General features: G+C 34.1%; 1 protein-coding gene across 2 annotated transcripts; it reads right to left on the bottom strand.

The window, feature by feature from the left end:
• Positions 1-1,138: 1,138 nt before the first annotated feature.
• On the bottom strand, positions 1,139-24,811 carry ano11 (anoctamin 11). Of its 2 annotated transcripts, XM_056450041.1 has the most exons (24): positions 24,701-24,811; positions 24,254-24,462; positions 21,504-21,618; positions 21,235-21,422; positions 21,054-21,161; positions 20,815-20,951; positions 20,421-20,478; positions 18,963-19,073; positions 18,716-18,881; positions 16,519-16,609; positions 16,073-16,169; positions 15,425-15,568; positions 13,921-14,058; positions 13,718-13,816; positions 13,490-13,592; positions 13,109-13,220; positions 12,965-13,019; positions 10,683-10,780; positions 9,867-10,003; positions 7,896-8,101; positions 7,018-7,160; positions 6,667-6,757; positions 5,187-5,318; positions 1,139-1,949 (listed from the first exon to the last, which is right to left on the bottom strand). In XM_056450041.1, exons 2-24 carry the CDS (start codon positions 24,380-24,382, stop codon positions 1,926-1,928), a joined length of 2,682 nt encoding a protein of 893 aa, XP_056306016.1. In that variant the 5' UTR covers positions 24,383-24,462; positions 24,701-24,811; the 3' UTR covers positions 1,139-1,925. The 2 variants fall into 2 exon arrangements, with proteins under 2 accessions (XP_056306016.1, XP_056306015.1); XM_056450040.1 differs by lacking the exon at positions 24,701-24,811 and having other exon boundaries at positions 24,254-24,621.

Genomic DNA, 24,811 nt, shown 5'->3' with positions numbered 1-24,811 from the left:
AACTAACTAACTAACTAACTAAGCAAACATTTAATGCACTGTGAGTTAAACTAAAATGAAATAATTCATTTGCATTAGCTAATATTAACAATGATGAATAGTGTAATAAATTTATTAATTGTTTGTTTGTTCATCTTAGATTAAGTAGTAAACAAGTAAACACATTAGGTAACAGAACCTAATTGTTAAAGTGAAGCCAGAATTTTTACATCTCATATAATCCATTGTTGTATTTCAGGGTGAAACGTGGCACCATGTTAATTTACACATGAGCAGCTCATGATCCAGTGTTCTTAGTAGCTTGTTACACATGAAACGCTTGAGGAACTCATCTATGAAAGTATATTTAAATCACGTACAGTGAGAATTAAAGAGCACAAAACACACCGAAATATTTGCAGTCTGCATTTTAAAGTGAACCTCTGTATTGCGTTCATTTACATGTGAATAGATCTTTTCCTGTGTTTCAAGTCAAGTAGCTTATTTCATAATAAATGCTCTACATGACCTCATCTTAAAATATCATATAACAGATACATTACATAAAAATAAAATATTAATTTTTTTTTTTTAGAAAAGTATCTTAAAATGTCAATTTTGGCATGCAATACGCATCCCAATATCATAATTTGTACACTTTGTATTTCAGAGTTAAGTGTGGCAGAGTATTCGTTTACACATGAGCAGCTCATGATCTAATGTTTTCAGTGGCCCATTAAAAAAACAGTCTACATTAACTCATCTCTGAAAATATTTTTATACATCTTAAAATTAGAAATTGGGAATGCAATATTATTATATGATTGTTAATCAAACTTGAAAAATAAAACAGCTCAATTAAATTTAAATTAAAGCCAGTGCACTGACATGTTATGCAACTGTACATAAGGTGACCCAAGTTCAAGACTCAGCTCCAGGACTTTTCTCAATCCTGCCACCCAGCTCCCGGTCTAGCTACTGTCCTATCAAAGTAAAGGCAACACATTTATAAATCTAAAAAAATAATAATTTAAAGAAAAAACTTGGCCAAAAAATGTTGCAGCCTAAAAATATGTAAAGAAAAAAAGCTATTTTTTATATGAGATACATCAGTTATAATACTGTATTTTCACAAAACTTTCTTTCTTTTTTGGCTGTGCCTAGTCAAGTCACCATCCCCTTTCATTTATAATATAATTCATCTATAGAATTCATTCTTTTCATCATAGAAGAGAACACTGTGAACACTTCTCAACTTGTCTCCTTTGTGTTCACAGAATAAAGCAAGACCAAGTGTTTTAAAATGATTGAGTTCTTCATTTGTGCCTAAATCATTTTTTTAAATCCTGTCCTGCAGCATGTAAACATTTAAATGCTTTTTTTTAACAGTTATTGAAACTAGCTTTATTTTAAAACATAATACCTTAAACAGCCCAGAGACAGACATGACAAACGCAAATATATTAAGGTATTACTCTGACAAGCATTTCACACCAACACATATTGTACAATAGGCTTCTAGAGCATTTGCCGTCTTTCACAATTCTCCCTTTGTCAGTAGTACAAATATATACTTTAGTATTAATGTAGAAAAGCAAACCTCCCTGTCCTCCCACTAACTCTAAATAGGAATATATCATTTATCGGGAGGCCAGAGAGAGTGAGATGTGCAGCTGAACACAAGTATTACTATAGTTGGAGCCAGAGGAAGTCAGATGTAAACAGCCGTTGGTTACAGTAGAGGTGATAGTAAACAGAGTTTGGCATACACCTCTACATTGTGAAATGCATGCTTACAAACACCCTCACACCATCAACCGGCACAAAACGCAAGCCAAAATTCAGTCCAGCAGCATTTCTTTTCCTTTTCTTGTTCAAAACAGTCAGTTCTGAGAGTGTTTTTCTAGCGCCCCCTTCTGGAGAAACTCATGCGCAGCAGGTCAGTCTCATGTAGCGAGACGCTTCGCTTGCTTTAAGGAAAGAAGAGAAATACAGGGGAAAGAGAAAGACAGACAAATGTTTATTAAAAGTGATATAATAAAACTTTTATTAAAAGTGATATAAGTATTTTTTTTTAATCTGTATATAATACAATACTTCCTCAGTCTAGTTTTAAAGGATAGTTCACCCAAAAACTAAAATTTATTTACTCTCCCTCAAGTAGTTATAAACCCTTATGAGTTTACTTCTACACAAAAGATGATATTTTGAAGAAAGTTGAATACCTGTATCTTCTCAATGGTTACAGGTTTTCAGCTTTCTTCAAAATGTATTCTTTTGTGTTCAGAGGAATAAATAATAACTCATGTCTAAACAAAGGAAGGGTGAGTAAAAGATTTTTTAGGTCAACCATCCCTTTAAATTTGTACAGACTAAAGTGTAAAGAAAGAAATATTATTAATTAATATTAATAAAATAAATAAATTTGAGAGAGACAGAACAAAAAAGAGCAGATAGAACAAAGGAGAAAAGAAGAATATGAAGACAGAATTATGATGTGGGAAAATACAATTAAAATTATTAATAAATCAGGTTTTCCCCCCCTTTCCTTATTTTAGGATATTTAATTAGATTTAATATTAGACAGTTCCTACCTCTTGCTCACCCCCCGCCCCCCTCCCCTGTTGTCTATGTACTGGTGAAGGTGTTGTTGGGGAATGGCTTTAGACAAGGTAAACTCAAGATCGGATACATGGCGGGCCGAAATGCGATATGCACATCAATATAGCAGCATTTTTTATGACACCGTATAAAAATAATTAATATTTTTACATTACTGTTGGATTTAGGGTTGACAGTTTGGGGTAGGGGTGAGGGTAGGCATTAAAAAATACAATTTATTAGGTAATTTAATAGATAGCATAAATATTACTCGGAACAACTACTGTTTTTACATTACTGTGATTGTTGGGTTTAGGGTTAGGGTGGTGTAGATGTTAATAAAATACAATAAATGGGAAATTTTATTAAAATAATATAAATAACTCCCGTTAACTTCCGGCAGCAACCATATTCGATCTAAAAACAACCTTCAGACAAACAGGATCTTACGGAGACCCAGATGGGACATGATGGTGTGTGTGTGGGGGGGGGGGGTGATAGAAAAATATATATATTTTAAAGTTTTAAAGTTTAAAGTGTTCCCTCGCAAAGATGCTTTTTGAAAGAATGCAGACATTTTTATATTAATTTCAGCATGCTTTCCAGATTAAAAACATAGGAAAATACCTAATTATAGGATAAGAGTGGAATATAATGGTAAAATAAGGGAGAATCCTAACAAAAACAGGAGGGTTGACATGTATGAAGTGAACAGGAAGCGTTTGTGGAAACGCAAAAAACCACCTTTGCGAGGGAAGGCAAAAACTTTAAAAAAGATGTTTTTTCTATCACTCTGGGTTTTTTTCTCCCAACCAGTTTTTTATTCTTCCACCCACTTTTTTTTCCCCACCATCACATCCCTTACGAGTCTCTGTAGGATCTTCAATGGAGTTGTCTTCTGTTAATAAGACTAGAACAAGTTGTAATTTTATTTTGAAACTGCAGACAAAATGTCATTTGTATTATACAAAATATATAGAATATACATTTTTAATAAACGTCAAGTACGATTTAAACAATGTTGTACCTGTGATGATAAATAGTTTAAAAATGTAGATCTATTTATAAACTATAAGTCAAATAAAATTGATTTAACAATCAAATGATATAGAAGGAGGCTATAAAATGACAGATATAGAGGACGACACAGGGGATCATGTCAACATTTTTTTTACTTGTACATTTTGCCCCCATAATCCTGAATATTTGGTGTAAGTGACTGCTCAGAACCAGCGCAAACAGCCAAATATACACTCTGACCTCAGCCAGAAGCAGAGCATCATCCTAACACATATTTCCAGAAAAGTGGGTTGAATAATGTTTTGATCTTTTTCCCCCACATGTGCTTTTCAGAATATGTGAAGAATATAAACCAGGACAGAAAAAAGTAATGCCGAGGTCATCGCTCCACTTTTACTAAAGTAATGGAACTATGTCACACATTTATTTCATTTATATGTGCAGCTTTTTTTTTTTTTAAAGCTTTAAATGCCAACATTTTTTATTTTTAAATTTGAAAGAAATGTCAAAGTTTTGAGAATAAAAATATGTTATGAATTCTAAATTCAATGAAATAATAATTATATATACATAGTAGTCAATATTTGAAGTGGATCAAAACCTTTTATCAAGGTTGTCCTATAAAAACTTTTGAACAATACACATTTTCATCTTAGGCCAATTTTGAAATACTTTTTTTGATCCACATCAAATTTTGACTACCATACACTACCTTCAGCACTTCTTCCACTTCTGGAGTCCTGTGACTGTGATGTTGCTCATACATACATACATACAGTTCAAGTCAAAATTATTAGCCCCTCTGAATTATTAGCCCCCATTTATTTTATTTTTTCCCCAATTTCTGTTTAATGGAAAGAAGTTTTTTCAACACATTTCTGAACATAATAGTTTTAATAACTCATTTCTAATAACTGATTTATTTTATCTTTGCCATGATGACAGTAAATAATATTTTACTAGATATTTTCAAGACACTTCTATACAGCTTAAAGTGACATTTAAAGGCTTAACTAGATTTATTAGGTTAACTAGGCAGGTTAGGGTAATTAGGTAAGTTATTGTATAACGATGGTTTGTTCTGTAGACTATCAAAAAAAATATAGCTTAAAGGGGCTAATGATTTTGACCTTAAAATTATTTTATAAAAATTAAAAACTGCTTTTATTCTAGCCAAAATAAAACAAATAAGACTTTGTCCAGAAGCAAAAATATTATCAGACATACTGTGAAAAATTCCTTGCTCTGTTAAACATCATTTGGAAAATATTTATAAAAGAAAAAATAATTCAAAGGGGGGCTAATAATTCTGACTTCAACTGTACATAGTAAGGAAACTAAAATTAGTGCAACAAAAATGAGTTATGAAGTAAAAATTAAAGCAAATATTTAATTAAAAATAATAGTAAACAATCTACTATTATATAAAAAAATTGTTTATAGAAACCTTTACTAAAAATCTAATAAAACTCAAAAATAAAAAACTGAAAAAAAAAAAATATATTATTATAGGAAAATCTCAAATATTCATGAATAGTGGAGGATGTGAACATCACTTTGTCCACTAAAAACATCCTTTCACTCACCAGCAAGGCCTCCTGATTATCAGCCAGAGCTTGTTTAGCCAGGTAACGCTCACGCTTGATCTTCAGCTGCAGAGACTCAGGGATATCAGGAACCATCCAGTCGATCACACGCAGAACAAAGAACACTACATGCTGAATACATGAACACACCTTATTAATCACATGTACAGAGAAAATTATTTTTAGACAATTAGAAAAGAGACTGTAATCATTCAATGGTGGTGTATATTGTTAAATATATTTCACAGAAAATCTAAATATTAATCATTGGTATTTTGTTTCGTTGATACAAACTAACTCCTGATATAGACAGTGTCACTAAACATATACTAAGATTTCAGAATCTTTTTGTTTTATATATATATATATATATATATATATATATATATATATATATATATATATATATATATATATATATATATATATATATATATATATATATATATATATATATATATATATATTTATTATTTTTTTATATATATATATATACATAAATACAGCTATAGAACCAATTTAAATGTGTAGTTTGTTTTGGTTTACGCTTATTAATTTTCATAAAAAATATTTTATGCTGTTAACTATATACAGTCAAGCTCAAAGGGTTGACTACTATATATTAGGCCTGACACAATAATGAATATATCCACTTATCGCACAACACATGGACATGACCTTAATCATTTTTGGTATTGCAATATATATCGCCCTGATTGTACAACATCTCTATTGGAGGTATCAGTGTCAGTATGGCTAAAAAACACTATAGTATTTTCCATAAGTTACTAAAGTATATTTTCATATGGGTGTCTTACAACTAAAAATAGATCTGGTAGCAGATATGGCACACTTGGTTACTTCTTTACCTTGCACTTTTTTGTTAACATTTATCATTATTTATTTAGGATATGCGTTTTCACATTTTGATTCCAATGCCAAACAATTACATTGTTAAACTTGCTATAACTAAAAGAAATATTCTTAAGAATAAAATATTATGTGTTTTTTGGAAGAGTGTACTTGCATTGTGCTAATATTATATTGTCATTCTGGCATTATACAATTTAATTGCAATATATAGGTGCAATATCGCACAACAAAAAATAGATATCATGGCAGGCGTACAATATACAGTTGAAGTCAGAATTATTAGCCCCCTTGTTTATTTCTTTCCCCGATTTCTGTTTAACTGAGAGCTGATTTTTTTCAACACATATCTAAACATAATAGTTTTAATAACTCATTTCTAATAAAACAAATAAGACTTTCTCCAGAACAACAAATATTATCAGACAAACTGTGAAAATGTCCTTGCCCTGTTAAACATAATGTAATAATAACATAATAATTCTACTGTATTTCAACTGTATATATATATATATATATATATATATATATATATATATATATATATATATATATATATATATATATATATATGTATTGTATATTAGTACATAATTAAATTATTGATCACCTCAAAGGCGATGATAAATCCCAGTCTTACAGCCAGAAGCTCCCAGTATACCAGCTTATATTTTCCATTTTCATCCCGGAATGCTTTATACCTGACAAGATGAAAAAATATGACAATAAATAACCACAAGAGAAGTAAAACTGAACAGTGCTGACAGTTACAGTTTAACAGTTCACTGCCTTGATTACCAATTTCACCTCTTCAGTGCAAAATAGAAAGACAGCCATAAAATATCTGAACATGGCTAACATGAACAAAATGCAACATATTAGAAACATCTTTTAAAAAAAAAAAAAAAGGGTAAAATACCGCATCAAATCAGATGTCAGATTTGTTGCACTGCAGTGTTACCTGCACACAGTATGACTGGAGTGATTGTAACTCGGTGGAGAATAAGCCAGCGTGAAGTTGACATAACCATGGAGGTCATTGTTGAACTTGTACTGGTACAGCAGACGGGGCAGAAAATCAGAGGTGAACGCAATGAGGAATGCCTGTAGAGGGGAAAAAAATATATTGCTAACAAAACCTGTGTATTATTTGTTTCACAAATAAACAGCCAGCAAAACTGCTTCTTTGCTGATTTTGGGGGGCAAAATCCCACCATTTCAAGAGAGATCTGCAGATTCATTTTTGTGTGGGCAAAAGCGTTTGCTCACAGTAGTCAAGCACATTTACATAGCTCACCAGGAGAAAGATATTTTGATAACAAGTGTGTGTGTGCAGTAGACTACACTGAGGAAAAACTGGGTTCCATACAGTCGATTTGTGTTGGGACATCATGAAAGAATTAAGTTAACCTATTTATTCTTACAAACTTAAGTGGTTTGAACATAAAACATGTAGTTGTCCCCCCAGTTGTCATTTTTTGAGTGCATTTTACATTTAAGAATTGATTTCTCTGATTTAACAAAATTGTGATTTTTTTAGGAATGTTTGCTAAACATTGCTTTACTAAAAAGTTTCAGTTTGCCCTCAAGACAGGAGAAATCAATGAGTATTCCAAAACTAATTGGCAGACATTCTTCAAAATAATCTCTTTATGTAACAGACATTACATTATATTTAACATATTATTTGTAAAAATATTATCTAATAGCTATACATTTAAGAAAGGTACACTAATATTTACTAATAAATATTAGTTCAATTAAAATGTTTACAAATGTTATTTAATTCATATATATAATATTCATATATATATATATATTTTTTCCTCAGGTTCTCACATTGACTATGACCGACACGTGGGACAGCGCCTCCAATATGATGAACCAGACGCCGATGTGCTGTGCTCGCTCTGCCACTGGTCGCCGGTATTCACATACAAACTTATGAGCATCCAGCCTCACTTCCACCCAGTTGTTCAGCAGCGCAAACAGTGGAGCCAGAGGAAACGCCGCCACAAAGATAGTGATGAAGCCAAACTGCAGGACTGGAAGAAGTGAAGATCACATACTGTAAGTTCAGCAAGAGCATCTATACAGAAGAGTCAGGCCCATTTAATATATAGAATTAATTTATATGATGATTGCAGGTAAAAATGTGTGTGTCTTTTGGTGGGACAGAAATTCAGTAAAAGGTCTGTATGAAGTTATATAAGACTAAAATATTAGCCCTTCAGTGAATTTCCAAATTAAGTGACGTTTCTTAATTATTGATATTCAAAAATAAATATTATTAGCCCCTTAGGCATGGGCCGGTATAAGATTCTGATGGTATGATAACCTTGGATGAAAATATTGCGGTTTCACGGTATTGTGATTACTGCTCCAAAATAAGTTCTTTTAAATGCCTGTGTAAAAAAAACAACATTTACCCGCATTGAACACAATATATTTTACCAGTAGCCTTTGATGTAGAGGTCCCCCCTATATATATATCAGTCAGAATTCAGAATTATTAGCCCCCGTTTATTTTTTGCCCAATTTCTGTTTTACGGAGAAAAGATTTTCAACACATTTCTAATAATGATAATAATAATAATAATAAAACATTATAATTCTTCTGACTTCAACTGTATATATGTATATATGTGTGTGTGTGTGTGTGTGTGTGTGTGTGTGTATGTATATATATATATATATATTGTGTGTGTACTGTGTATATTTTTTAACATTATGTATATATGCACATATTTGAGAGAATGTTTATTTAAATTTAGATATAAAATATGTGATATATAGATAATTAAATGTATATATACTTTGTAATAAAATTGCATTGCATAGATTTTTTTCTATGTATATGTCACTTATGGCCACATATGGCCAGACAGAATCTGCAGACAATTTTTTCTATTTATGCTGAGAATTTTCATATCAATAATATCATGCTAATAATATTAATAAAATTAATTAAAAAATTGAGCTAATATAAATTTACCTACATTTACACAAGTAAATACATAGACTTAATGATGGGCTAAAAATCTGTGGAAATCTGCGGATTTCAGGATGCACAGATTCCATGTGGGCCTACTTATACAAACTGCAGTAAATATATATAATACACACATATATTATGTCAAACAGACTTTTATTTTAGATGTGATTAATTGTGATTATTCATTCATTCATTCATTTTCTTTTCGGCTTATTCCCTTTTTAAATCTGGGGTCGTCACAGCGGAATAAACCACCAACTTGTCCAGCATATGTTTTACGCACCGGATGTCCTTCCAGCTGCAATCCATCACTGGGAAACATCCATACACACTCATCCACACACAGACACTACGGACAATTTAGCCAACCCAATTCACCTATACCACATGTCTTTGGACTGTGGGGGAAACTGGAGCTAATTGTGAATAATCTTTATCTAATTATTTTATCTTTGTCTAATCTTCATCTAATAATTATATATTATTATAAATGTTGAAAAAAAAATTTAACTTGAAAACAAATTCTGTGGAAAGAAATTGTAAAGTATTCTTTACAAACTAAACTAATTAAAAAGAACAGCATTTATTTTAAAATGGTAATCTTTCATAGCCTGATAAACTCAGGAACAGTAGTGTGCTTGCTCTCATATAAAAATGTTAGATTTTCTTTGTCATGTCAAATCTTGTCTAGTGCTCCAAGTAAGCCAGGACTGACAGTGAAAAATACAGTAGGTGCACAATTTCCTGAAGTCAATATTTTCTGACAGAAACTTGGAAATGAAAAGCTTACTAAAGCTGAAAGACTATCATCTTACCAATCTCCAGATATTCATCAAATAGTCCCTCGCAGGGAATCAACTCATAGTCTTGCTCCCAGCGCTCAGGTTCTTGTGTCTTCTGGGCTTTCTTCACGGACGCCAAGGCCCGTTTCTGTCTCCAAGCTTTTATTTTACTGAAAAGCAGAGAAAGAAAATGAAAAAAGCAACAGATATAAAGTGTTGATGATGAAGATAATAAGGATGTCTCTTCAGAGGCTATATCTAGCTCTAAAATAGAACAGTGCTCATGCTGAAAGATACTTTTTACTCTGGTGATGCATTATTGATAAGGGAGTGCTAAAAGCTTCTCCTGTGTGGCATTTATCCTGCTAAACCGCTGGAACTGCTGCCTTACAGAAGAGACATGCTGCAGTACTGCCACTGAGAGAGTCATCGCTCTGCCCACTGCGCCCTGCAGCAGATTAATCTATACGCATATCAGTCAATGCACATAAACAACTACTCAGGCTCAATTTTTCACTCGCACTGTGTATGATAGCAGGAACTCTTCATTGACTTCTGTTGTTTTTTATACTACAACAGAGATATTTTCCAACCCCTAAATCTCATAGAAAGGTTTTTGCATTTTAAGATGTTCATTTGCTTATTATTTATTCATGTTTTCCACAATGTATGACCCACAAACTGCCAACTCACAGTGCTGACTTGCTTTTTTATGTTGGATCAAATAATATAAATGTAATTCTTATTAAAAATGTAAGTCTTTAAGTGTGCATACTACTGTACATGGTTTGCTCTACTATATAAAAAGGTTTAACGTTACATATGACAAGTCACAAGGGAGTCACGTACGGGATGACAAACTCCTGAATGTTGTTGATGAGTTGTTTTCCCACCATGATGATGCAGAGCTGCTCGGCCAGCTCAATCAGACAGCCTCCTGGTCCACACTGCAAACACAGGCACATATCTCATCTCTCTTATGCTCATAGAGGCTGTGCTTATTTCTTTAAAAAAAAAATAATATTTTATAAAAGTAATAATATAAAAAAAATAATAACAATAATTATCTTAATAAAATTTGTAAAAAATGTAATTACTTTAACGACAATGCAAAATTTTCAACATTATTCCAGTCTTTGTTGTGAATTTAGTTTACATGCACATTATGATTATTAAATTTTTTTGAATTATCAATTAGATTAGATTAGATTCAACTTTACTGTCATCACACATGTACAAGTACAAGGCAACGAAATGCAAGTAAATTGAACCCCCCCTCCGACCGTACACAAACATAACAATTCCAGGGGAAGACAGGTCACAGGAGGTGGAACAGGAAATAAGATGCATTTCAGGAGAGAGAGGCAAAAAAAAAAACTCCCTCTCACCTTGCTCTTGAGTTAGAGCAATGTAAGATCAGGGAGAAAGAAAAAGCCCCAGCAATCTAGCAATTACCAAATTGGTATCAATTGTTGAAATACTGACTTTTTCAGGACTTTTAAATATATATAAAATTATATTTTATTAACAATTACAATTTTACAATGAATTTTAATGTCCACTTTAATGCATACTAGTTAGATCAATTATCAATTATATTTCTTTTAGAAACTCTCTACATTAAAAATCAAGCTTTAATCATCATTTACATGTTTTGCATGCTAACAAATATTATCTGTATCAATTTAGTTGAAAATCAGATGAACTGTCAAAGACACTTTTGAAAAAGTAGGTTTTTTTATGTTTGTTTTTTTCATAACTTCTGCTTGAAAACCGTGGTTCTAGAAAACTTGTACAATCTACTTTTGTTATTTTAAGAACTGAAAAATACGCTCTGCACTGCGGCGCATGGTCTAACATGGTTGTGCTTATTCTCTTAATGGGTTATGGGTGTGTTTTGAGCATATTGTGCATTAAACCAATCAGAGTCTCATCTCACATTCCCTTTGAGTCAGTTGCGTCGTGCCATGGGGCATTTGCTATTTACATGGCGGACGTTGTAATTGGAAAAACTGAATGGTTTGCTATCTAGAAAACAGTTAAACAGACCATCTGCAGCGCGAGGATAAAGAACAAGCCTCCTCCAGTCGGCCTCTTTACTTTCTCTTTACTTTACTTTTACTCTTTACTTTACCTCTTTACTTTCGTGGATAAGAAAACGGTGTTGTGTGCACTCCACTGAAGACATTCATTAGCCTACATATTTAATTTTGTTTGTTAAGTGCAAAGATTACTTTCAAAACTATTTCTAAATTCAGTTCTAATTTCCAGCAAACAAATAAATGAACAATAATAATGAAGTGTGGTCAAAAAAATTAGTTATATCCAAACACACGTCTTTTTCTTATGCCCCATATGGTGATGCATACATCTCCAAAATCCGACAGGTGGACAAATCTAGACTTGTTTTTATTAAAACAAATTTTTTATTAAATATGTTTATTTATGTTTTTATTAAATATGCATATAATAAATAATACTGCTAATAATAATAACATTATACAAATGCAAATTGTCATGAATAAACTGAAAAATGCCCCCGAGATGAAGACATGGAGGTAGAGGTTTTATATTTGTGTAGAAAATAATACATTTTTTAATCCTTTTTTTAATATTTAAAGATATTTGTGTATTGCTGTACATCCTGTGTTTATTAAGCAATGTGTAAGTGTTTTGGACCTGCAAAGGCACTTAACTAACATGCTCTGGGCTGGACTTTAGACCAGATTTTAGTTGGTCAATTGCACAGTCTATTTCAGTTCCTCAAAATAGCAGCGCACCAACAATGCGCCTTTTTAGACCGGAACACACACACACACACACACACACACACACACACACACACACACACACACACACGAGTCCACAAAGTGGTGCAAATGGATTTGCCATTTAAATAATGTGGTGCAAAACGTGAAAATTAGGGTTGTGCTGGTCTGAAAATAGCAAGAAACCGTGCCAAACACATCTTGGGCCTTATTGCACTGGGTGTATGACAGGGCCCCATGAGTCAAACATGCACATACCTTGTATAATGACCACTAAAGTGCATATTTGTAAACTGACTCCTATTATAAGAGAATATAAAAAAAATCAATCTAAAGCATAAATCTAAAAGCAAAAGCACTCACATCCTCATTCCGCATTCCAAACAATGTACCGTAATGACCAGGATAGCCCACAAATCTGCATTAAAAAGCAATGAAAGCACATTGAACGCTCTAATTTTGAAAACAACGTTTTGTTTTGCTAGGCTAGGCTAGTTTACAGATTACCTGCCCTTGAAGAAGGCCACATAGAAAGGTGATGAGTAAAAGTTGACAAACTGAAAGATGAAGACTTTGAATGTAAAGGCATCTTCGTACTGTGTTTGTGTCCTGTGCATCTCTGTAGGGAAAAAATAAACAGTTTCAGGAAGAGCCATATTTGAGTGCACAAGATAAATGAGCTTTATTTAATGGCATGTGTGAAGTCTCAAAGCTTTATTATAATTGCCTCAGAGAGAAAGACTTAGGTCTAGAGCTCTAATAGTTTATTGATTCTTAAAGTCAGTGTGGACGGGCAGGTTCATTATACTGAACCACAGAAAATGGCAACACTGGCCTGATTTGATTTAAAGCCCTAGGCCTGCGTTGCATTATGGGATGTGATCTTACCCCATTTAGTGAGCTGTTCTGCCAGCGCTGTGTAGACCTGCCCCATCAGCAAGATCAGAGCCAGGTTCACCAAAGTGCTGGATATGTTGGCAATATTCCCAGCCTGGAAGACAAAATATATGTGTGTGGAGTTGATTCAGAGTTCGAGAGTTGCTGCAGGTGCGGAGGAGATTAATGAAATGCTGCATTACAGGCTTTATATTTAATGCAGATGGATGGGGTGCCCACCTGAGTACGCAGAACAGAACTGCCAGTTTCGAACATCATTACGCTCACTATACTGCGGTATATGATGACTGTGACCAAGAAGATCATCACTACACACAGCTGGGAAAACAGATTGAGAAACGTGGGACTTTTTATGATGAATTCTTATTTTAATGGAGTAATTCATTTTTTTTTTTATCCAATAAACCTCCAGTGGGTCTCACCATTATAACAATGACCATAGAGCCCGTCAGCATGCGGGAAATCCGGGCTTTTTCAGGGAAGTAGGGCTCTTTCACTCCTGTCACTGGGTTCTCCTCCATCGCAGGGGCCATTGCAGCAAACTCGGGACGTGGAGGTTCCTGTGCATTTATGAAAGAATAACATTTATTATACTTAAAATACATGTTGCCATTTGTATAAAAACATACACAATAAAAAATTACTTTACAAAAATGATTTTCAGTTAAAACAAGCTTTTTTATTAAAGTACCAAATGTGTGTGTATTGTAAACATTTACTGTGTTGTTTTTTCTATAACATTTATTTATTTTGTTCTGCTGTATACAACAAGTAAAAGTGGGTAAAAACTCAAACTAAACATGTATTTTTGCACATTTTTCATTTCTTATTCTCCCCACATACAAAGACCAAACAACTGATAAAAATCCCAGTTCTGACACAAAAACATTCTAAAAAAACTTCCTCAAGCAAACCAACACAAAAACATACTTTGCTTATGAGTAGGCCCACACGGAATCTGCGCACGCAGAAATCCACAGATTTCCCTACATTTTCAGCCCATTGAGTCTATTTATTTAGTTGTGTGTAAATTTATATTTATTCAGTTTTTAAATTAATTTCAGTAATATTACTGACTAATATCAAAAACGTTCATATGATTTATTTACAATACATATTGTAAAGTAATAATTTCTGTCCTTCATTAGATATATTCTGAGAGACTTGCTTTGTTTACCAAATGAATTGATCTAATAGGATTTGCATTGTAAACATTAAATAAAAGTTAAAAATGTAGAATTTTTCAATTAACATGTTAAGTTTTTAGTTACGATACACTCAAAATCATTCCACATAAATTCGCAGATTTTTTACAATATTCTACACAGAAATAGCAAAAAATGTCCGCATATTCTGTCTGGCCCTACTTATGGGTTCTTCTCTAAATGGAAAAAATCCAGCAGACAAAAGTAAAACAAAAATCCAAACTGAGCAGGTTTCATTTTTCCCAGATAAAAATAGTGCTTCTGATAATTCCCCACAAAAAAAACATGACTTTTTCTATTTCTTATTTTCCTGCATACAAAAACAAATAAAACAAACAAAAAAGTTCCACTTCTAACCTTGATCTGACATATATTAAACATAACTAAGCAAACAGTTCCAAAACAAAACACTATTTCAAAGCAAAATATATTCACTACTCATTTTTCCATATACAAAATACATCTGATTTCCCTCACATTTCAACCTTTTCTTACTATATTTCACAAATACTAAAAACAAACAAAACTAAATCACATTTCCTTTTCTTTATTTTTACACAAATCTAAAACAAAACAATTTTCTCTTTTCTCTATCAAAACAAATTAAGAAATCAAACCATTTTTCACCTTTCACTTGAGGGTACATTGTTATCTTTATGTAATGTTTAAACATTTAAAAAGGACAAAAATACAAATTATAATAACATTATGATAATCAAACCTCGTCCTCGTGGAAATCCATGCAGTCCCAGTGGTGAGCGAGAGTGGCATTCTTGCGTTTCCAGTACTCCAGGAACGTGACAGCCCACAAAGACATGAACACACTGAAGAAGACCGTCCCAGGATGATCAAACAGATAACCAACCTAGAGGACAGTTGAGAATAATCACCATCAAATAAAATATAGTCCTAATGCCTAATTATTTCTCATTACTGGCTCCAGACTACATTACAAAAATGAAATTACATGAATAACTATATTTTACATAATGAAATATATATGTATAATATATAATAATATATATATGTGACCATTTTGAGGGACGTAACCAAAACAATGGTCCCAACATTTTCCTGTTTTACATTTTGAATTTCTATAGCTTCCCAGAATGCAAAAAGAGCCACATATCGATAAATAATGTTATGATAGCAGTTTTTAACGTTAAGTTATGATTGAATTGACTCTTGTTACAGTTATGAAATAGTTTGATAACATGCAAGAAATGTTCATGGGCCAATGACATGACCACATTGAAATGGTCTACACTCCATTCACATCTTAACCAACAATATAAATATTAATGCTACAATATGTCTACTGCATACAGAGTTAAACTCAACCAAAGCAACTTGAGCCAGTGATGATTACCTTGGCCATGGGACAGATGTCGGACATATTCCAGGGTTTACAGGTTTCACACAGAGGACACATTAGATAAAGTCCTCCGCTTTCACAGATTTCCTTCCTGTAGACAGTAAACGGAAATGAACAGTGATGGAATGAAAGCAAAAAGAGTGAGGTTACTAGAAGCAGTGGCTTATTTTTATGCTAAAATCAATACACCAAATAGACAGAAACTGTAGTGCTGATAGTCTCATTTTCATTCTCATTTTGTGTGTTTAACCTGAGGTGTAAACAGCGCCAAATTTTCCGACACATTACCAGTAGTACTTAGTGAACAGTTGCTATAGAAACAAATAAAGGTCATAAAGCCTATTGATATGACATTATTTGTCATAGCAGAAAAAATGGCTTAGAGGAGCACTAACACAGCATCTCACACACAGCTAATCGATAATGCAGAAGACACTTACGCTGGAGTATTGGATCCCATTGTCAAAATACCAGAAACAAAGACACACGTGCCAACCAATGCAGCAGGCAGAAGCCAGGCGGTGTAAAATCCTGAAGGCAAAGAATATGGTTAATAATATTCATTAATATATTCACTTGTTTTATTGATTCGGTGTATCCCAGTACTGGGTTGCAGCTGGAAGGGCATCTGCTGTGTATAAGATACGCTGAAGAAAAAAGCTGAAGAAAAATGAATGAATGAATATTGATTCAGTGACATGCAGAACACATGAATGAAAATGTAAGCATATTGACATTGATTGATCATGTAAATAAGGAAGGAATAATTCATAACAGGCTTTTGAATTTTTAAAAAATAAATGAATGATTAAACAGATTACAGATTCAACTCTGCATTAAGATATTTTACCTCAATATATTAGCCATGTTTTGTTTATAAAACGCTTATGTGTCAGACTAAGTGAGAGATTTATATTGTAGAAGAAACTGATCATTTGATTGAAGTTAAATGACTGAATGATTTGTGTGTGAATCACCGTGAGCGAGTGTCTCTGGTGTTAAAAACCAAAAAAAATGGTGTTAAAAACCAGCTTCTCTGCTAATAGAAAACCTCAAATTGTTCATTCATTTTCCTTCGGCTTATTTTCTTATTTAGCAGGAGTTGCCACAGTGGAATGAACTGCCAACTATTCTGGCATATGTTTTTATGCAACGGATGCCCTTCCAGCCACAACACAGCACTATGAAACAACTTATATTGTTCAAGAGTTAAAATGTTATCACTCAGGGTTCCCACTCTAAGCCAAATATCATATTCCCTGACTTTTTCCAGACTTTCACTAACTAAATACTGAATTTACATGATCTAAAATGAACAGAAAAACAGGCAGATGTTGTGTTTACCAGTCCCTCTAGGAGTTTGTGATTCTGTGATTTCAGAATTGAAGCGAAAATCAAGCAAATGGTGCAAAATTAAGATGCGTTTTCAAAAAAAAAATGTACATTTCTTTTTTATTGCTGCAGGTTTCTGCAGCCAGGACATCGTCCAAACTCCTTTTGCACCATCTGCATTGTTTTGTATTAAATAACATTATATTCAGGTAATAGAAACTTTAACATGATTTTTCTAATGATATACAGTTTTGTTTTTATTTTTATCACATATCAAATATAATGTAGTAGGCTTCATATGGTTGAGTTAAACACTTTCACTTTGTTTCTCTCAGTGTTCACTCAATATAAAATACAGAGACCAGTGCTTCTTGAGGACAAAAAAATGTGCATATATTTACAGCAAAGCAGCAATAGAACCGCAGGAAATACTGCTGCAAATTTGCTGCTTAATTAGTCAGTTTAGGCCACAATAATCAAACATTTTTCCAGCAAAATCAAGGTGAGACTGCACTGAGCAAATAGAAACAGCCACAAATAGTATAGTGGGAAAAGAATAAAACGGCGATGAAAATAACATAACCATAAAAATAGGTAAAACATTTTGTTTGAATACATTTTGAAAAATGGAAAGTAAAAAGTGATAAACAAAAATCCCAGATTAAGTTCCCTGACTTTTCCCATTCTGAAATAGGCCATTCAAAAGTCCATGATATTGCTGTGGGAACCACAGCATTGCTGTGGGAACTCACTCATTACTGTATCTTGCAACTGATTATGTTAAATGTAGCCCTTAAGTAACAAAACTGTACTGATAATATTGAAGGGCAGTGCAGACAACACATTTCTATGTGACCCCATATTTCTTTATATATTCTATATTTCTTTATATTTAGGCTATTTGCTTGCTTTGCAATGTAAGGAACTTTGAATTAAGTGAAATCCTCTAGTGAAGTGATATGGAACTATAATCCTAAACCTGATTAAACATAACTAAATAATATAAATTCTAGACCTGATTGAACATTACTGTGTGTCCCTGAAAAATAATTGTACACCTAAGAATACATGTGTCAAACTGAGTTCCTGGAGGGCCGCAGCTCTGCACAGTTCTCACAGTAGAGACCTACAGGTAAGTGTGTTGGAGCAGGGTTGGAAATAAACTGTTCAGGGCTGTGGCCCTCCAGGAACTGAGCTTCACACCCCTGCCTTAGAACATTCATCAACCAATTGGAATCAAAAATTTAAGTCAGTCAGTATAAGTAATAGTCTGTCATTATAAGTAATAGTAATACTACTTCTCACCCAACCATGCAAAATAAAGTGCAATCTTCTCTCCAAAATATTCACGAATGTGATCCAAAGGCTGGTACTTGCACCATTTTAACCAGCTGGCCCAATAGTGATACAAAACCTGCCTCTTGTTCAGCTGGTCAGGCTGGGTGTCACAGCTTGGGAGCTCAAAGGGGCCCTAAGAAGCAGACAAAAAGCTGAAAATGTATAAAGCTGGACATATGAAGAGCTTTGTTGTACATGGTGTCCCGTGTCTAACCTCATGCAGAGGGAATGCACCAGTAAAAGCCCCATCTCTCAGCAGACGAGCCACTCCAACTTCTGCACGCTTCCTTCTGCCATACGCAGTCCTAGCTAGGATTTCATACACCTGCGATAGGAACAGAATTATGCAATTACTCTAGCATGCACTCATGACAATTCAACACACTGTCATATACACTACATTAGCCATATAAAGGATAAATTCAATTGCTTAAAATAGACAGTAAAAACCTTTTAATTTGCCATAAAATTATCTATTTGAAATAAATGTTGATCTTTATCCAAGAATCTTGAAACAAAATCCACAACGGTCCATAAAACAGTCCAAAATCCATCATGGCTTCCATAAAAAACATTAAGCAGAAACTTTTTCAATACTGATAACATAACAATTTAAAACTGATAACAATTTTTGTACATTAAGCATCTACAACTTTTTTTCATTTTGAGCATTATAAACTCTAGATAAGGGATAATAAAGCCCAAAGTGTCTTCTTTCCAAAGATTCAAGAACTGTGAATGCAGACCAAATTATTCAGCAACTGTTACTGTTTTAGTTTAGGAAGGTCATTTTTGAGTAAATGCTTCTGATAGTGAGGGAGAGAAGGACACTGATATAGTCCTGGAAAACTTTTTACAGAATTCTCATTTCGCATGCTAACTTCATCAAATTTGAAATATAAACTCAGGAAACTCTTGGCTTCGAAGGCAATTCTTTCTAGGACATTACATTAATGTTTTCCTGTGTTTGGATATGGAAAAACAAATAATGAACACAATACAAATTCTTTTTCTCACGACTTCATAATGTATAAATTTTAAAATGTTTGAGCATGAAACTTCCTCTTTTACCACAGTAAAGCCCAAAGTGTCTTCTTTCCAATGATACCTAAATTGTGCTTGTAGCTTACTGGAGTCAAGAACTGTTACTATTTAAAGTTAGGTATATTCCCAAAAGTGAGTGCTGGCTAACAAATTAAGCACCAAATCAACACATTTTTTTTTTTTCTGAATGTGACACCAAAGACTGAAAAATAGCTTTATCAAAGATACAAATTATTGAAATACATGAAAATATAATTATACTGTATTTTACATTGTATTGTATAAAAATTAAGATACGAATGTATTGTATAAAATCCAATTTTTTATTTGTAATAATATGTGACCCTGGACCACATAACCAGTCTCTTGTTGCATGGTTTTATAAAATATAATGTATGGGTCAACATTTATAATGTCAAAAATCATTCAAATATGAAGATCTTAAAATTTAGCATTGCTAAACTTTAATGTCAATTTCCCCAATATTTAGATTTGTTGGAGCCCAAATATTTATCAAATATTATGCAATTCTAACAAACTACCCACCAATGGAAAGCTTATATTTTGATTAAATAAATGCATCAATACTGTAAGCGTGCCACTACATTTCAGTATACTGCACACTCACAATGCGGTGTCTTTGTGTACTGGTGAAGTAGTTTTCACGGTCATCAGAGCCCAGAAACCTAACAAACCAAAAAGTCACATTTAATATTTTTTTAAACAGATGAAAATCCTATCCAAATACCAGTCCCATCTCATGAGCAAACAGAACTATTTTATGTAGTCAAATAAGTGGCTAATTTGCATGAGTTCATACAATTTAATTAGTATAAAAACATACGATTTTTACAAACATTTTACATTACGAAAGGAGGCATTCCCCCAAACCCCACCCCTCACTGGGGGGATGAGCAAATCGTACTAAAACACGGGAAGGAGATTGTACAAATGAATACAAATTAGCCACTAAATCAAAAAGTTATGAATCGGCATTGACGAATACAGAAGCGAAGCGTAACTTTTCCATTTTGGACTTGCGGAAGGCACACGTGTAGTAGTCAACAGGACGGTTGGGGACAGAGTCTTTCATGATGTTCGGCACCCAGAGCTTCTGAAGAACTCGAGCAGAAGTATTGAAGTCTGGATGCGGCTGTGCCTGTCAATTGACAAATATAACTCACTCCAGAGCTCACGGTTTACTCCATTATACTTCTTTTAAGCTGTGAAAGTTGAGGTGAATATAAAAATGACACCTTACCTGTAGAGGAGCTCTTAAACACAACTCCTCAGCATAGTACACCAGTACGTCCCACGGAGCATGAAGCTTCAGATAGTGGATAGTCTTCTTTACACTGGAGGATTCCTCCTGAAGATGTCGAGAAAACCATTAGAAACAATTTATAAAGCAACATGACTAGCTCTGTACTAAGACGATGAACCTTTTCCATCAACAGTCCAGCAGTCTGAAGGTTCAGGATAAATTTGTCTCTCCATCGGGCCAGCTGAGCTTTCCTTCTCTCTGACCTGCTCTCCTCTTGTGCTGGTTCTGCTGCCCCCTCGGACGCCTCTGCTTGTCCTCGACTTCTGCGCTTACGGCGAACCTTTACCTCCCACACCAGCACGAAGTCTGAGGCAAGAGTGAGCAGGGTTGCATATGACTATATACACCGTGAGCACCAATGAGGTTAATTTGTTTAAAGTGCTTTACCTATTTTGGTTTGGCCATCTCTGAAGTAGTTGCCTGTATGGTGAACAGGTGGACTTGCGGTCCGTTCACAATGGACGTATATGGGGTCATCGTCATCATTGGCTGCTGTATTCAACTATTTTGGGAAAAGTAATTTATATAAGTATAACCACAAGAGCATTTTTTTGTATATCTTCATCATTCATTTATTTTATTTTCAGCTTAGTCCCTTTATTAATCCGGGGTCGCCACAGCGGAATGAACCGCCAACTTATCCAGCACGTTTTATGCAGCGAATGCCCTTCCAGCCACAACCCATCACTGGGAAACATCCATACACACTCATTCGCAGACATACACTACGGACAATTTAGCCTACCCAATTCACCTGTACCGCATGTCTTTAGACTGTGGGGGAAACCGGAGCATCTGGAGGAAACCCACACGAACAGGGGGAGAACATGCAAACTCCACACAGATATGCCAACTGACCCCGCAGAGTCTGTTTATCTTGAAAATGTATTTTTATTTTACATTATGCATTATATTTCTTTTAACCCTAATCCACTTTCATTAGATTTGGCTGGATTTTATTCCTGAATTACATAAGGCTTACAGTTAAAGAGATAGTTCACTCCCCCCCCACCGCAAAAAATGAAAATTCTTTCATTCTTCACTTGTCACAAACCTGTTGAACACAAAAGATGTTATTTTGAAAAATGTTGGAAACTTGTAACTATTGACTTCCATAGCATTTGCTTATAATGTCAACGTTTATTCTTCAAAACATCTGCTTTTGTGTTTAACAGAATACAGAAACTCATAAAGGTTTGCAGCCACTTGACTTAATAGACTAAATGTTTATCTTGGAGGGAACTATCCCTTTAAGAGTGACTGCGAACAAAAGCCCTTAATTGAATGCAAATCTTTGCTCATTCAAATGAGTGATGAGCGTGTTGTTTAAATGATCAAAGACATGATCGGGAGCAAGGGTATATTGTAGATCAGAGATGCCCATACTAGGGCCCGAGGGGCCAAAGTTGGCCCATGGTAACCTTTGATTTGGCCCACCATCCCATCTGATAAGAAAGGGAGAATGATGGGGATGGTTTCATTCATTCATTTGCTTTTCAACTTAGTCGCTTTTTTAATCAGGGGTTGCCACAGCCGAATGAACCGCCAACATATGTTTTACACACAGATGTTTTTTACACAAACTGGCATGGTTTCGAGATTGTCAATTCAAATTTAATGAAACCCTTTGTTTGTTTGTTTTATTGTTAAAAGCTATCTGAAATGAAATGTTTCAATTAAATGGTGTAAAATAATCTGATATCATTTAAATGTACACACTGGCAACCGATTCTGCTCGACTTGTGTATTCAGTATTGAACACCACTGTCTTAAAAATGCAATCTTTTCTTTTTATTGCAATAATTGAAAAAGTTATACTGCATTTGTTCATGCAATTTAAAGTAATGTTTTCTTTTTTATTTTAAAATTGTAAATTAGAAAATTGCTTATGGCTACTTTAATGTAATATAGTTTAGTATATTTATCTCTTCAATCCATGGCTCTCAATGATATTTGGTTTTTGGCCCTTTATAGGAAAAAGTTTGGGCACCCCTGTTATAGATGCACAAATGTTTGGCTATTAACATGGTGAATATCTATCTAGAGCTGTCTGTAATCCAGGTTCTTTTGTTTTTTGGTCTATTTTGTATCTCTTGATGCTCTGCAAAGCATCGGTACATCTCTCACATTGCATCTTTAAAATATGAATACAGTGATCATTATACATATGAATGAGCATCGTTTTACCTCTAATTTCTGGCTTTTGTCAGTCCTGGCTGTAGCTGTAATTATGTAGTATTAGAGCACAATGACTTGCCTTAATGAAACCTTGTTTCCGTTGCAGAATAATGTGCAATTCTGCCAATACATTTTTTTGTGGAGACTAAAACAACAAATGCCAATGTTGATGAGTATTCGTATTAAAAAAAGTCTATCTCTACGTTTAAAAGACATTTATATTGCTCATACCATTTAACACTGGACCTTTGCAGTGCATGTGTCAAGAGCCTGTGTTCACACCTGGTATAAAGTGAAGTATAATTTGAAAAGGTATTGTTGTACTTGTGTGCAAATTATAGCATAAACATATAAAAACAAAGTATATTTTAGATTGTAGCCTCTACGCATTCTATCCAACACAGTATAGCCACTAATCACTTTAAAAATCGATATGTAAATAAAAAGTTAGCACAAATTGGTTTAGTGGATACTAAATGATTCAGTAACTTAGTCGCCACCTACTGGCATAACTATATATTTACACAAAATGAAATCTCTATCAATAATGCGCACACTGGCACTCAGTCTGAAATGCGCAGGTACAGACAAATGGAGTGAAACAAGTAGTGGTTTGACTGCTGCTCGACCAATCAAATTCAAGTAACAAAACCAACTCCTATATTAATATGACAACTATACTGTATGCTTTCTTGAAATCTGAAGATTCAAACCATTCTAAGTATCATTGTAATACATCCTGTTTTTAGATCAAAATAGCAGAAAGAATCCTGGGAAAACCGCCAGATTGCATAATAAGTGAAGCCATGCGCTAATTAGACCTCAATTGTAGCCCACAAGCGAACAGCTCTGCACTGAGCTTGACAACACGACTACACACTCTTATTTTAATGATTAAACGCATCTCATAATATGTGCATCAGAACATCAAGCTACACAACGCAGATCTGCACACTCACATATCTGGGAGGGATGAAGCCCCCATTTTGCAGGCTCCCATAACTGTCTGGAGCATGAGCCTCACTGGCGTAGTCCAGATCCAGCAGAACCTCCCGGTCCATCAGCACCTCAGGGTTCCTCCTCTTCATGAGGATTTCAGACAGGTGGAGCTAACAGGGCTTCTGCTGTACTGTATGCACACAGTCCCAACGTTCCAGTCCAGGCACTCCTGCGGAACATCAGTGTCCAATAAATTATGCACACAAATTAAATTTGAGATAAAAGTGTAAGTGCATTTCAGCCGTAGAAGAGCTGCAGCAGAGGAGACAGAGGAAATGCACTAAGTGCTTCTATAAGCGGAGGAGACAAAACAAGGGCAGAAGTGGGTCTGCAGCATCTCTCTCTCTCTCTCGCTCTCTCATTCACTGCATCTCTCTGTCTTTTCAACACTCTAGAGGAACACTTACCGTAACTCCTCTGGCATAAGAGCCTCTCATATTCCTTCATCTTCAGCTTGGAAAGACACGTTCAACACACTTTACTGCAAGAACGCTTCCTGATAAAAATAGAAACATTAT

This window comes from Danio aesculapii, chromosome 23 (genome assembly GCF_903798145.1).
Source record: "Danio aesculapii chromosome 23, fDanAes4.1, whole genome shotgun sequence".
Classification (NCBI taxonomy): Eukaryota; Metazoa; Chordata; class Actinopteri; order Cypriniformes; family Danionidae; genus Danio; species Danio aesculapii.
This window is presented reverse-complemented; position numbering and strand designations above follow the sequence as displayed.